General features: G+C 42.8%; 1 protein-coding gene across 1 annotated transcript in view; it reads right to left on the reverse strand.

Moving 5' to 3' along the window:
• Positions 1-16,465, reverse strand: part of ERCC4 (ERCC excision repair 4, endonuclease catalytic subunit) — a 249,999-nt gene that overhangs the window by 197,805 nt on the left and 35,729 nt on the right. The window contains exon 2 of the mRNA XM_085628297.1: positions 1,241-1,421. Within this exon, the coding sequence (XP_085484423.1) occupies positions 1,241-1,421 (181 nt within the window). The remainder of the gene's footprint in view (positions 1-1,240; positions 1,422-16,465) is intronic.

The raw sequence follows: 16,465 nt of genomic DNA on the forward strand, positions 1-16,465 counted from the left end.
CATAGATTATTTTGTGCAAACTTTTTTTTTTTTTTAACACAAACTTTATTAAGCTTTGTGGGTGTTTCATGCACATTATACATTTCACGATACACAGTGTACATATCTTCTCAAGGTTCTAGACCCTGATATCCTCTACTAACTTTACATTGGTATGTCTCAATTTACCTTCATGGTAGTTATGTATGCTCAAAACGTTTGCATGTTAATAATCGATAACAGTGTGTTACACTCTTAATTTTATAACCTCCCAACACCCCCCTCCCACTGTATAACCCATCCCACAAACAGTTAAAAAGAAAAAAGAAAGAAAAACCTTAGCCGCTATGGTTTAATCACCCCTTTACAGGTATATAGTATTACGGGGTAATCATGTCCGATATCATAGGGAAGGGCAAGACGAGGAGAGGGGTGGGGGAGAAGAAAGAGAATGGGGAGGGAGGGAGATAACTACCAAAGACAGTGTTACTGTAATATTGGGAGTCAGGCATTATCAATATGTTCACCCAATGTATCCCGGGGGTCCCTCCTCCTCCACCGTTTCTGCTTTGAATTGCTCTACCAGTTGTGCCCAGTCTAGGGAGATTGGTCTTTTTCTCAGCCCTCTATATTCCTCACATTGAAGCGCTCCTCTTTCCGCCACAGCCCATCAAATAACTTCCTCTCTCCATTTACCTTCTTGCGGTGCTGTGCTGGATTTCCAGCGCTGTGTGATCAACCTTTTAACTAGCATCAGGGATAATACCGCAAAGCGGCGTAGTAATGTTGCCTTCTTGGGGAGAGGGAATAGGCATAGTAGGCAGGCCTCTATAGTATCCCAAGGTGAGCACTCGGTTAGTAATGACAGGCTCTGAGTAACCTCCACCAAAACCTCGAAAATATGGGACAGGACCATAACTTGTGAATAAAATCAGCATTTTGATTAGAACATCGTGGGCATTCAGGAGCGGCAGCTGGGTACGTTTTCTGTATTGCCATCGGGGTGAGGTAAGCTCTGTGTACTATTAATAGCTGTATTGTTTCCAGTCGGAAATTGAGGGAGACCCGCCTAGGGTGTTTTAACACTAAGGTCCATTCTCTATTTTCCAATTCCCTTACTAGTACCATCTCCCATTTTTGCCAAAGAGACAGCAGTGGAGCATTCAGATGTTCCCGCAACCCTCAGTACAGCCACCGAACAAGGTGGCATCCATGCCCCATTATGTGAATGGTCTTCAACAATTATTTTGTGCAAACTTACCAGTGATGAGATTGGCAGGTATTCGGTCTGTCAGGAAATCCACCACCAAAATTCGACTTGTGACAAACAAGACACCACCTTGCATGTAAACATTGCATCTCTCACCGCTTGTAATTTCATTGGTTACAATCCGAGGTAGGTGAGAAACTCCTTCTGATCTCAGCTGTTCAATAAAATACTCCTAAAGAAAGAAAAGTAAGAAATTTTATTCACAGATAACGTGGCTGGCAAATGATCACTGCTTTAGCTCGCGAAACATGGAGACAAATGGCAGTATGCCATTGTAAGAGTAGATAACTATATTGTAATGTACAACTTGGGCACCATGAAGTAACAGAGCAAAGCAAAAGTATTGGTGCCTACAAATATGGGACACATGCACAGCACAAAATAAAACACACACAAACACATAACTAATGGGAAAGAGGCGGATGTCAAATTTGCATAAAAAATTGCTACAGGCATCCTTAATAAGTGGCAGATCCTCTGAGCTACTGAACATTGTCAAAGCATAGCTATGCCCTGGAAGCCTTCACCTGCCTCAGAAGACCTGCGGAAACCTTGTGCTGCAGAGATGATGCGCAGGGGATTCAGTAAATCCTCTCCATCTCCCTCCTTGCCTCCCACTCCTCTTAAGGCACAAGAAGGACTCAGTGGTCTGTAATCCCGCAGGAGATTATTTTTACTGTTGGGGCCACATAAGTATACACCACATCTCACTCCCCTGACCGCTGTACTTCCACTGGCCTAGAGTATATTGGCGGGAGGGCGAGGATTAGATCCGGAGTCTTAAGTACAAGGATAAAAGAAATATAAGGGAATGGAGCAGCATCAGAGGAGGAGTTTATTACAATCCTACCAAACTGCCTTTGATTGAGTGGGAGCTAAAGTGGCTGGGGTTGTTCGCGCTTTGGAACCCTTGTTGAACTTTTGTGGTTACCTGCAAATTGGGGACCTGGTAGGGCAAGTTAGTGCCTGGGTGTGCTTCTGCCACAGGGTGGCGAGACCTAAAAGCTCAGAAAGGTCACCACACCAATGAAGACAGCCCCAATACAGTCACAGGCCCAAGGTACCAGGGACAATGACAAGGAAATCCAGGAGCAGGAGACAAAATGCTTAAACAAGGCTCATTTGATATCAGCTTGCTTACCAAGGGTGTCATTAAGGTGAGATCTGGTCCTATGGTGGTGGGAGATAACCATCTAAGGCACTCAATGGTTGATGCAGAGGGAGATATTACATAGGCTCATAAAAAAGTCCTTATCGGCATCTGATGTCGAAAAACTACTCCCAAGAGAAGCAAGTAAAGGAAACCGGTCCACTCTTGTCCCATCAACGTATCCCCTCTCTTACCCGATGGCAGAACCTACGTTGCACAGGGAGTCAGACCGAAGCAGGGCCAAGTTAAAGAAATGGAAGCAGCAAGAGGCTGCTAGCAGCAGCAACTTGAGCCATACATCTAGAGTGCATGAACAAGCACTAACCCACTCTGTACCATCACAACCCCTAGCGAACTAGCGGCCACATGTATCAACCAATTTTGTGTTACCGGTTACTAAATTGCAAAATGGGTTAGCTATTCGCTATTTGGAAGGGGCGTGTTTAGGGCGTCCCTTCCAAATAGCGAATCGCAGCGGTATGTATGAATTTTGTGTGACCGTGAATGCGGTTGCAAAACATTCTCAATTTACCACCATTTTCAAGTTGGTGGTAACCCATTCCTTTAAGGAATACAGGTTGCATTAAAAAAATTGCTTTATTTAAAAGCAATCACAGACGGTGGTCAGCTGATCCCAGCATGCCACTACCCCCGTGATTTTAGAGATTCCTGGGGGGCACGGGGGGGGGGTCGCATATTGCGACCTACCTCATTAATATTAATGAGGTGGGTCAATTTGCAAACCCCTACGAATCGCTAAATGAAACTCTTGGGTTTTCATACATTTGGAATAGCGATTACCTAATTGCGATTCGCTGAAAATAGCAATTTGGTAATTGGTATTCCAAATGTTGATACATGTGGCCCTAGATTACTAATTACTTTGCAAATATAGAAGCTGTCGGCAAACAGTCAGATAGGGCATGTGGACTATGTCCCCTAATTGCTCACAAGCAAAGCACCCAGGGATCCAATGCGCTACCTCTCAAGCCCTGTCAACTGACTGTATGAAGGGCAAGTACATCCCAGAATCGAGAGCCGGGCCAGGTGAACCCTTGCCAATTCTTAGTACAAGGAGATCAGCCGATTTCTCGTCTTTTATGCTGAACAACGAACTAAGTCCCCTAAAAGGATCAATGCCTTCAGATTCACCCGCACAGTATACGTTCTGACCCATGGACTGTGTAAGCCTGATAGACTATATATTTATCAATCTGGAAGTGTGGCAGCTGGTTGATGAAGGACCCTGAAGTGGAGCAATAAATCAAGAGTGATCACGACCTGCTGATTTTGGATTCCAGATGAGGGCATTTGCTATCTATACAGGTGGTCAAGGAGTGAGAAATGGGGAAATGAATGTAACAACAAATATAAGTCCATTGCCTGGCAGCACAGTAATAGGGTTAACCCTGGCTGCGATCCAGCATTCCTTCACTGGCAACTCAAGAGTAAAAAAAAAAAAATGTAGCAATCAGAAAACTCCATGATCCAAAGTCAATTTTAAGTTTGAAATCTAAATCAAACTATCCCAATGGATAAATGCCCCATAACCAGTTTCATCTTATAAGTTTTCTTACAGCACTAACTTCACACACAATGATTGGTATGACATGGAGTGTAGCACGTTTAAACAATCATTATCTGGTTACATGCAGAAGAATAAAGACGGGTTTACTAAGATGCGCGTGTGGCGTAGTCACTGGCGAGTACCTGGGTTGAGGAGGACGCTACACAAGGTGCCAGGATAATAAAGTTTAAAAAAAAATCAACATTATCGGATCAATTATGAACATGCACAGGTTACCGACAATGAGCAAATCTTACAGAAAATGATCAAAATAAAATCTTGCCCGATGGAGGAGTTAAGGCCACCCCTTCTCGCAAAAATGTCCATTGGGAATGTTTCATCACATAACGAATTCACCAAAGGGAGGGAGGTTCGGCAGCAATTCTTAGTCAGAAGCAAAACAAGCCCCCCCCCCCCTCCTCAATGGGTGTACCAGCCAATATGTTTCAATCAGACCTCACAGTTTGGGAGCATGTATTAGTATCGGCCTATAATATAATTTGGTTCCAGGAGACATTTTCGGCCTCATAAAAATAGCTATTAATATGCCACTCCACATTAAAGGATTGCGGAATGATGCTCCAAATTATCAACCTAACTCCTTGCTTGAGGCAATTGGGAAGAGCTTTTGCATACCCGCTTGGATAATTGGATGAGTGACAATGAGATTATCAATTTTTCACATACAGGCTTTAGTATTGGCCAAGGCAAAATAGACCAAGCTATGTAGCTGTACAATAATGGCCTGAAGTACACCTGCATTAAGTAGTCAAGCGTGAATGTGACACTTATCGACCTTAAAATGGCCTTTGACACAGTCGACTGCGAGTTGCTCGGACATCATTGGGCTGCCTTGAAAATCTGGTATCAGCAATCAAACTCCTCTATAATAACAATGTGTCTTCAGTTAGATATGGCTGGAGAGAAGTAACAACCAGCATTGACATCAGTGTTTGGGTCAGACACAGTTGCATCTTGGCTCCAGCCTTGTTTAATATCTTCATTATTGATGTTGACAGCTATTTAAAGACCATAAATCTTGATGTGGCAGTTTGCGGCTGGGGGACAAGGAGGGTAGAAAAATAGGCAATCCTGCTATTTGCTGATGATGCAGTGCTTTTGTCACTCACTGAGATCACAATGCATAAACACCTTATGGCATTTGAGGATTATAGTAAATAACATCAAGAAACTTTGCCTCAACACTTCAGAACCAAAATAGATGATCCTAAAGAGCAGTGTTAAACTTGGGAGCGCTTTCAAAATACATGGAATTCCTTCAGAGTGTGTTGAACACTAGGATTATCTTGGAGTGAGATTCAACGCAGAGTAGTCCTGGCAAGCCCACTTACTAAAAAGCCAGGCCACATGAACCAGTATACCAGCTGAGTTCTCAGTTTTGCTAAAAGTCAGGACCGCAGATTAACCGTCCCGCCATTGAGAAATACTGAGCACAAGCCATGGAATTGGGGTCCTATGGGGCAGAGATGTGGGGCTATAGAAAGCCCAAAGGACTGGCAAGAGCAGAGACAGTTTTTAACGCCAACTCCTTTATCTCGACCCAGGGACTAAATGATGCATTGAGGCTTGAAATGGGCCTTAAATCGGTCAAGCAGTATGTAGAACTACAACCATTGCTATATTGGATAAGAATTTGGACAAAATCTGAGCTGAGGAACTATTTGGATATCATGTAGCCAGGAGTAAAAACTGCTGAAAAGTATAACAAAACACAACTAACACTTGAGGGAAGTGCTTGATAATACAGCGGAGCAAGTATTTTTCCTGTTAAGTGACCTTTCAGGAGTTGCAACCAAAGCAACTGGCCTATACTTAAGAAAAAGCTGGGACATCAAGGCGAAATTCCCGGACACTGAAACCCAGCAGGAGATAGATGTTTCGCATGCGTAGGAGGAAGATCCTTTACAAGATTTTAGGGGTTTAATAAGACTCCATTTTATTGCTATTATTTAATGTATAGTGTGTGATATTTGTGATTTCTAGCGTTTTGTAAAAGTTTAAACAATGCTTGTGTGACAGGTAGTTAAATTTATACTATGGGCAGAAAGCACTTTAACATTTCCAATTCAATTCTGACATAAGCTCAGATGCAGGCTCATTGTAGCGCACTAGAGCAGCTTTCTGTAAGTTGTGGCATAGGTCAGTTCTGAATCCTGCACTAGAACGGGATTGTATTTGACTCACATTCCCACCAAAATGTTTTCTGAGAATTTTTGTTTAGCTGTTCATGGCACACACTTGAAACTTTGTTGTCAGCATAGACTGGAGCATGTTTCGGCGGCAGAGTACACTCCTCTGTACACTGCCACTAGCTCTCAATTAACATGCTCCAACATACAGGTGATAGACTTGTGTCAGTTAAAGGGGATACTTTTGGAATTCCCTACGATACGTCCGTGAGCTTGTGTAGAACCACATTTTTTCATTTCCTAGACCCAGTGGCACTAAATACTCTAGCAATGTACCAACCTGAATCAAAACACAGCTGGACTGCAACAAATACACAACCCACTGATCAATATATGGGTAAGATGTGTTCTGATAACAATCAGTTCTACGAGACAAGACAGGGACAATCAGCGGAAACCCAAATTCTTCCTTATAAACAATTAACACTTTCAAGGACCACTAGAATACAGAAAATGCATTTAAAAAAAAAAAGCTATTTTAAAATCCCAGTCTAGATGGCAGAATATGAATTGTAACCACACAGAACATAAACATTAGGGCAGCATATACATGTAGTGCTAGAGGCACTCTTGTGGTCTGACACCCTGTGATGACCTTTGACTACCATTATTTTAATTGACTTTGGTGTGTTATTTTACCCTAGTCTGAATGTCCGACGTCCTGCATATGCCTAGCTTCTCTTAAAGGTTTATTTCTTTTAATCTTGCTGTCTTTCAGTGGGAGCTGTCACGGAGTAGAACAGCCTTGCCGAGAACAGAACGTGTGGGATGAGCATTCGAAAGCATGAGGGGGAGAGAGAGGTGTGGAATGTACTTTTTAGTCTCGAAGTGCAGTGTTGTGAGCAGTGGTGCACAAATGTGCACTGCGTTGTACATTCAGAGATGATGATATAAACAATGGTGCACAAATGTGCTGTGTGTTGTACATTGAGAGATGAAGTATGTGATGCTATAAGCAGTTGTGCACAAATGTGCATGGTGTTGTACATTGGTAGTATTATTAAGTTCTTACTATTGGCTTGGACATGGCGTCTTGTCATCCTGAATTCTGACTCTGCCTGGCTTGAGCTTTATCTGCGTGCACAGCCACGCTTGCAAGTTGTTTGGGTTAATCATGTTCAAGGATTGTTTTTGTGAGAGATTGTTTAATGTACCCTGGAAGGCTTTTGTGAGCTTCGTCAAGATAAAGGCTGGAACATGCAAGACTGTAGAGGGAATGTGGGAACTCCTTCCTGCCAGGGAATGCTTGCTTGGAAGCGGGCCAGTCCTGGTAAGATTGCTTTGGCGCGGGGAGGAACCCTCTCAAACCATCTAGTGTTGTTTTGAGATGATAAAGCGGAGGGTTGTTGACTTAGAAAACGGGATTTTGGAATCTGAATGAGGACGGACGCGTCTACATCGGTACAGCGGAACCTTGGTTGCTGAGGCTCTTATGCCCGGCTGTTTAATCCCCCGGTCAGGAGTGCGCTAAGATGCAGTGTTTGCACCAGGTGAAGTGTTGAGTTTTGATTATTGCCATTGTGATGTGTGGCCAGTGGCTTTGATCATTTGAAGTGTTGAGTTTTGATTATTGCCAATGTGATGTGTGGCCAGTGGCTTTGATCATTTGAGGTGTTTTCTTTGTGATGTGTAAATGAGTGAGGTGCACATCCAAAGTAATTATTTGATGTATCTAGTGTGTATATATCTTTCTGATCTCTTGCAGGACGTCCAGCACATTATATTTTCTTGAGTGTTATCTCATATTATTTGCCGCTGGTTTATTCATCAGTATTATTCATGCATTTAACTGTTGCATTTACCAAGTGTATTATTATTGCATATTTGTGTGTGTATATATATATATATATTTGAATGTTGTTATTTTGGCAAGACAATACACTTACAAATATGGTGAACAGCAGGAAATATTCTAACATTGTTTCTATATTCAGAGCCCAAACACACAATTTGCTTCTTCTTACTACAATGCTAGTTGTAGCAGCTAAGTAAAAAGGCCTATTTTGAGTATTTCAAAGCTGAATACCTGATTCAGAACAATACAAGCTATTGTTCCGCCTGAATAACAAGCCTGCTAGTTCGGTCACAGAGCAGCTGTAAATATCAAAGATTAAAGATAGCTCCGGGAGCAGCCTGTGAAGGCCACTCACTTCACAGCAACCTTCGATTAAAGTGGGTGCTAAAGTCATACCAGTCAGTCCTGACTGATATCACTTGCACAAAGATCCTCTCTAACTTCTAGCTTTCTGTGTAAAGTTTTATAAGACTTAATGAGAAGCCTATTGAAGACTTTCAGAATAAACAATCAATATGCAGTAGCAAAATGTCCTTTTGGCTATTTTTGAATTATTAGGCAGCGTTCTTTAAGTGACACAACAAATTGGAACATGTAATCATTAACCTTCTAGAAACTCTTGTTTGTTAATAATGAATAACAAGGATATTGGCAGGAGAAAAGATAAAATATCGTAAATCTATTTGAATATGCCCGATTATCATATAAGTTCTAGGAATGTTAAATAAATCTAAACATATTTATTACCTTCTAAATTACTTTACAAACTTGTTTCATTGAAATCTGAAAGATCATTGAAAGGAAGAGCATAGTGTTTACAAAACCCACTTGACTTCAGTTAATATCTGGGTCTCATGGTCAATTTCAGGCCTAAGCCTCAGTACACACACAGGATTTCATGCATGCTGGGCAATTCAGGACACCAACTTTACTCACAGAAGAGTAACTCAGTGTAGGTTGAATGTTCATGATCCATGCAGGGGGCAGTCCCTTCACAAGATGCAATTTCTCATTGTCCTTGAAATCTGCAAGGATAATGCAGAAAACACCGGAATATCTGAGGTATGTGTGCTGAATAAAAGTTAGGTCCTATGTCTAATAGCAACCAGTGGGCTGCCTTCAAAGGAAGGCTGAGTTCCATGAGCTTTCACCACTGCACTGTGTTCTTGTGGTAATCCAGAGAAAAGAATGCTTTATTCCACAACTGTGTCAGGGTAAAACCCAAGGGAAGCAGACCCTCAGAATTATCCAGATTTGGGACAGCTAAACTTTATCAGAGAACTCGTAAGGCCAAGATCGAATTGAAATGTGTTTAATGGGTCAATGCCTCCCATGTGATTGGCAAAGGTCATCACAGACAGAACCCAATCAGCTGGCTGAACAACTTACCCATCAGCTTGCTTTTGAGGTAAACCTTCAATTTGCCCGTTTAGCAGGGAGAACTCTTTCACAACATTGTCATCTACAGTGTATCACAAGTGAAAAGCTATAGAATTGATTGACACATTAATTCTTTGATGACTTAGGTACTGATAAGACCAAGAATAGACTAGTTCATTAAAGTGGCAAAGTTCATCCAAGTACACTTACACAAGCATCCAGTCGTGGCCCGATAACCGTTATAAGTTCTCACAAAAGCGACAACTCACCACTTAGACAGGTTTCTTAAAATGTTATATCTATGCCTGCATCCTGTTAATCATTTTAACTTACCAATTCAGTTCACATCAATCTATCCTAATCTCATATTGGCTGCCTATCTTGTATGGTTTCCAGTTTCATCACTAATATATCACTTATTGCATTTTTATCTGTATGAGATGTCGGATAAAAATTGAAAAATTGGTAATGTTGGTGATCAGTTGGATTGCCCAATTCTTCTCCAGATTCAAGAGACGGGCATCATAGCTAAAATTATTGAAATTATGTCATCATAGGCAGGTGGCCCAGATGGGTTACCAGCAATACTCTATAAGGCACACTCATTATGGTGAGCCAATGTTCTAAGCCCCTTTTTTTAGGTCTCGCCCACGCAGCGCGCATGCGCTGCATAGGAGGACCTTTACCCGTCACTCTTCTTCACGCTGTTTTTTGAAGCACATACTCGTGCTTGTGGCGGCATCCACCTTGCGGGAACGAGCAGCGGCGCACATGCTAATTGGCCGCTGCTCGCTCCCGCAAGGCTGATGCCACCACAAGCACGAGTGTGCTTGAGAACAGCTGCTGCCTGTTCCCTTCTGAACTACTTGTCTTTCACACGCGCGTTTGTTTACATTGAGCGGTGCGCGTCATCGCTCCTGGTTAATCTCTCCACTGCCTCTGTAGCCGTCTCTCTCTGCCTCACTTCCACTTCTGTATCTTCTCTGTGCCCCTCAATGCCATGGCCCTCCCTCTGCCTCTCTCACTCCTCACCCTAGCCTCCACTCCTCTCTCCCCTTTCCATGTCCTCTTTCCTTCCCCTCCCTCTCTGTGCTTCTCTTCCCTGCTGCACTCTCGGGCTTCCTCTCTGTGCTTCTCTCCCCTGCTGCACTCTTGGGCTCCCGCTCCGTGCTTCTCTCCGCTGTTGCACTCTCGGGCTCCCTCTCCATGCTTTTCTCCCCTGCTATGCCAATGCTTTTTTTAAGTCTGTTGAGGTCACTCCCACCCGCTTCATAGATTTGGCACAATTAACTTGAGAACGGATTTCGCACAATTAACTTGAGAATGGATTTTTTTCGGTTTTCAATGAAGCTTGTATATTTCATTTATCTCGAATAAGTAACGGTAATGGACAAACAGCAGTTGTTTTAGTTTCTCTTCGAAGTGCAGGTACTTATACTACATGTCACATAATACCTTTTGCCAACCTACGAGATTTCATTAGTGCTGTGGCCCCTCCTTCTAAGGTCGTTCCCCATTTTCTAGCTGCACGTGCATCCAATGGCGTTCCAGGGGAAGATGAGCTTGGAAAACTAAGATGCAGTAAGTAAGACTTCCAACCAATTCCATGTGTTTATTTTGCCGTTCACAGTTTGTTCAGTGTTAACATTCATATTTTACTTCGTGCCTCGGCATGACCTCTCTTGAAAGACTTTTTTCGTGTCTAATAATAAAATTGGTTTAGAAGTTTGTCTGGCTTAAATGCAGCCTTCATTTTTTTATATGACCCGGGGTCACCGCTATGCTTGCTTTTCACTTTTAGATTGGCAATATTGCAAGAAGAATGGCGGTCTCGCTTGCAACATGATTTCGGTTGCTAAATAAAAATTAGTTCTTCGTAGCTGCCAAGTTTCAGATTGGTTATATGTGGCATTTTATTGGATCCTGTGTACTTAAGTAACAGTCAGTGACACAATTTGTGACACTTTCGTGGAAGTTAAACGAGCAATGATGTACAGACGCCGTCAGCAAAGAGTTAGACACATTTGGAAACTTTCACGGGGTGAGTGCATGATGAAATCAAAAGTTCCCTTATAATTGCATTATCGCGCAAGAGGGTTGTGCGTGTTAGCACTGTTATAGTTGAAACTAAGGAGCACCCTATGGTTACGATATACACATGTATATCAGCCCACAATTGCATGTTAAAGAAAGTGCTTGACTTTGTTTTTCTTCCATTTCTAACCACTTATTTACGCGAGAGCATTCTACATGAGATCCTCTATTTTTAAATTCCATGCGGATTTCTTGTTTAAACGTACATCTATAACAAACATTGACATAGCCAATAGGTCTCGCCTTTGGGACCTTATAGGTATTTAGTTATGCAGCACAATATCCTTGGTGCAACAACATCAACTGTTGCAAGGCTAAACACTTATAAGGTCCAAAAGGCGAGACCTATTGGCTATGCCAATGCTTGTTTAAATGGGTGACAATTACTGGTGCAATACCAGACTCTTGGCGAGGGGCTATAATTAAATTCATCAATAAGAAGGGAGCCTATAATGACCCAAAACATTATCGGCTGGTATCCCTGCGCGATGCGACGTCCAAGATCTACACCCAAACACTATTGATTGCCCTAAAGGCCTGGGCCGTTAGTAGTGGGCATATTGCGAAAGAGCAAGAGGGTTTCAGACTGGGATATTCTACAGTTGATCATTGCTTTGCTCTATGGTGTGGTGTGTGGGGAGCAGTTGGTTCAAGAGGAAAATTATGATGCAGTTTTATGGATTTCAGGGCAGCTTTTCATCAGATTAACCCGTGGGCTCCTGTGGAATAAGTTGGCATGCTGGGGCAATGACAGAGTCTTTTAACAATGATACTGCGACAAAATTAAAAAAATTGGGTACAGGTTGGTTTGAATGGCCTAGGCTACTTAACAGACAAAATGCTAGTTAATAACGGACTGAGGCAAGGTTACGTGTTAGCCTTCTTGCTCTTCACCATTTTCATCGCAGATCTTCCTGAGATTCTAGGCAGTTCAAATTCCTTCTCCCCCAAAATAGGTGGGTTGCATACTGAATGTCTGATGTGTGCACAGATGACATGGTCCTCATGGACTACATCCAAATTGGGTTGAAGCGCAAGTTAGAAACCTTACACACTTATTGTAGAAAGAACTGTGAAGAAAACAAAAACCTTGATTATCTTAAAGCAGAAGGTGGAGTTCACTTGGTTTCTGGGTAATGTCCCACTAGAGCAGGTAAAAAAATACAGGTATCTAGGGATTACTTCTGCTTGGAACCTGAGGTGGGATAGTCTATGAAGAGGTTAAAAGCTGGAATCCTAAGTATGATTAATGCACTGATAAAGTTTGATCCAAGGTATGGTGGTCTATCAGTAGAGCCCTTATAGAAGGCAGTGGTAGGGAAATAAATATCTAAGACTCTTTATGGAGCTGAGATGATAGCTGTGTTCGCTGGAACTCGCTAAAGGACCCTTATTAAAGGACCCTCCTGGGTCTCCCGGTGAGTAGGAGGATAAAGGCTCTGAGGCTGGCAGGGTAATCAGGTTTCTTATAAAATGCAACTACTCACCAGTTAGGGTCTTAAGGTGCTGGGGGGGGGGGGCTGGAAATCAGTCGAAGATCCAGGTCTTGAGGTCCTTTCTGAATTGAGGCAGCGACAGTGATTGCCTGAAATGTAGAGGCAGGGAGTTGCATGTCTTCACTGCAAGGTAGGAGAAGGATCTTCCTCCAGCCGTGGTCTTGCGGATCTGTTGGATGGTGGATAGGGCAAGTTGGGCAGAGCGGAGATGTCTGGTAGGTGTGGAGAAGGAGAGGCAGTGGTCGAGGTATGCAGGTCCGGTTTTGTGAAGGGCTTTCTAGGCGTTCATGAGGATCTTGAAGGGAATTAGTTTGTTAATTGGAAGCCAGTGAAGGTCTCTCAGGTGACCGGTGATGTGGCTGCAGTGGGGGATGTTCAGGGTGAGTCTGGCGGAGGCCTTCAGCATGTTCTGCAGTTTCTTAAGGAGTCTTTGGGTGGTGCTGGTGTAGTGTGTGTTGCCGTAGTCCAATCTGTTGCTGACGAGCGCATGGGTGGCCATTTTCCTGGACTCAGTGGAGATCCACTTGCACATCTCCTGAAGCAGGCACGGCGTGTGGAAGCAGTAGGATGAGACTTCGCTGATTTGGCAATTAATTGAGAGGAAGAAGTCCAGGATTATTCAGAGGTTTTGCGCATGGGTGTGGGGGGGTTCCGAGCGTTTTGGGCCACCAGGAGGGGGTGGAGCCCAGGATGAGGACTTCGGTCTTGTCGGAGTTGAGTTTGAGGCAGCTCTCTTTCATGCAGTTAGCAACTGCCCTCATCCTGTTGTGGAAATTGCTCATGGCGTCCGTGGGTCGTCTGTGAGGGAGAGAATCAGCTGTGTGTTATCTGCGTAGGAAGCGATGTCAAGTCCTTGGCTTCTGAGGATGGCTGCAAGTGGGGCCATGTAGACATTAAAGAGGGTGGGGCTCAGGGAGGATCCCTGAGGCACTCCACAGCCGATCTCTGTGGGTTCGGAGTAGAACAGTGGAAGTCTGACACTCTGTGTTCCGACGGTGAGGAAGGAGCAGATCTATTCAAGGGTTTTGTCATGGATGCCAGCGTCATGGAGTCTTGTCAGAGGGTGTGGTGGGAGACTGTGTCGAAAGCGACTGAAAGGTCCAGGAGGATGAGGGCTGCAGTTTCGCCTCGGTCAAGGAGGGTGTGGATGTCGTCTGTAGAGGCAAGGAGAGCGTTCTCGGTGGTGTGGTTAGTTCTGAAGCATGATTGGGAGAGGTCCAGGATGTGGTTATTTTCGATGAACTCACACAGTTGGGCATTGATGGCCTTCTCGATGACTTTGGTTGGGAAGGGGAGCAGAGACAAGGGTCTGTCAAATCAGCAGAGGGTTTCTTCAGCAGGGGATTGATCGGAGTGTTTCTAGTCTTCAGGGAAGGTGGCGGACTTGATGAAGTTGATGGTGCGGCAGAGTTCGAGGAAGATGGAAGTGCCTGCTCTGTTGAAGTGGTGAGGGCAGGGGTCCAAGGGAGCTCCGGAGTGCATGCTCTTCATGATCCTGTTGTCTCTTACCTCCTAGGCTTTGTCGGCCAGATCACGTGCAGTTAGATTTGTGCACAGCCTGAAGCATGAAGTTACCAACTACAAACGGTTTTGTGCAATGATCAAAGACACTGGGCAGTCCACGACTCGTGTTCGAGAACGTTCCTAGCATCAGTGGAAAAAATGGGGGAAGAGTCTGGCCTAGCCTCATTTGGAAATACTCGGAAGGCAAATGCCCTCAAGAGGTTCCCTAAGCTATATTAACATCCATAATAGCCGATAGACACTATTTCGCTTCCAAAAGCTAAGTGGCCCATTCCTTGAAGTTCCTATGAACAGAAACCTCATTCTTGTATTTGTTCCAGGTGCCGGAAAAGTGGTTCAGATGCACTGTGCTTCATCTTCGAGTAGGTATTAACCCTGCCTGGCGCGTAGCTGGTTTTAAAAAATTAGAGTTTTAAGAAATAATGGCTACGGTTTCTGCACTTTAAAATGAAGTATTGCACTGCACATTTGATTCTAGATTGTACGCTTGTTCTAAATAAAAAGAAAACAGATCCTTCACCCCCCTCTTTTTAAGGCACGGAGTAACACCACATAGTGAAGCACTTTATTCAAAAGGAAGCGGTTTCATTTTGAGGTGACAATTGCTTGATACATTGACCTCAAACAAAAAAGGAAATTTTAAAAGTTAGTTTATATTGGTGTGGCTTAAATGTTAAGGATGATCTGTGGGATCAGAGCACAAATATAGATTCTTATGGGATTTTATTTTTGTAATTGAATTATTAATATATTCAATCTTGTGTGTAAAGGGTGCATTATTACTCTGTAGTGTTGCCTTGAGTATGCACATTTGTTCTTCTTTTAAAGCAATGAAATTGTAATGCTGCTGCTTGAGTAGTTATTGTTGTGTAATATACTCTTTTTGTTCATAAAATGAATGAATTTGAATGTATTTTATTCTTTTACAGGCATTGTGATGTGTATATTTCTATAAAATATACATCTTGGAAACATATATTGACTCACTGACTGACAGTACTTATGTATTACATTTCTTACCCCTCAATATCTTGTTGATTTGTTCAATTTATACCAGCTAGCTCATCACTAACGCTCAGTGGAGCAAGGTCTCCATTAATGTCCTTCAGCCCCGTACTCCCTTTTCGGTCCTAAACCATGTTATTCAGTTGTCTCAATCTTTTTGTTTTAAAAACAAAACATCTTAGGTACACAGTTTCCTCATTAATGTGGAGTTCCTTATGCGCTTGTTTTCTTTTTATGCCGTTGTATTAGTCAATATTTATTTTGACATATCCCTGATTTTAATACTGTGTATGATTTTTGTAATAAGTACCTTAGAAAAAAAGTGTTGTATAAAATCAATAAATAAATGAATAAATTATTAAAATACCCTTCTGCCAGCATGTACTCTTTTGACATTTTAATTATTTCCCTCACATATTTGAGCAAGATGTGGAATTCCCATAGTTTAGGGTATATTGTTTGGGGGTCAAGGACAACAAGCCTTCATTGCTATTCTGTCCACTGGTCAAGTAGGATGCACCCTCCTAGTGCACACAACCATTTGTTATTGAAAAACTTGACAGTTAAAGCAAGCATTTGCATTGCAATATGTCTCACATTTGCGAAAGTTTAAACTATTGGCATAGTAAAGGACAATGCCTTTTATTTATCTGTTTTGATAATTAACAAATAAAAGGCATTGTCATTTACATTGACAACAGCTCAAACTCTTGTAAATGTGAGACCTATTCCACTTTGAAGAAGCGGCAACCATTGTCCCGGGCTCCCTGCAAAGTGAAAGAGTGCATGGCGCACTGAAATTTGCAGGAAAGCATGTCGTGCCTGCAGTAGGAGAAACTCATTAAAGAAAATAGTGCTTACAGACTAAATAAGGCTACCATGTAGCAACAGAAGTAAAAGGGCCAGTCCTAATGGGAGTTTACAAATGAAGACAAGACAAGACTAGACAGTACTAAGGAGGGACTAACAAGCGTATTAACTAATCAAAAAACAGC

Source organism: Triturus cristatus, chromosome 10, assembly GCF_964204655.1.
Source record: "Triturus cristatus chromosome 10, aTriCri1.1, whole genome shotgun sequence".
Taxonomy (NCBI): Eukaryota; Metazoa; Chordata; class Amphibia; order Caudata; family Salamandridae; genus Triturus; species Triturus cristatus.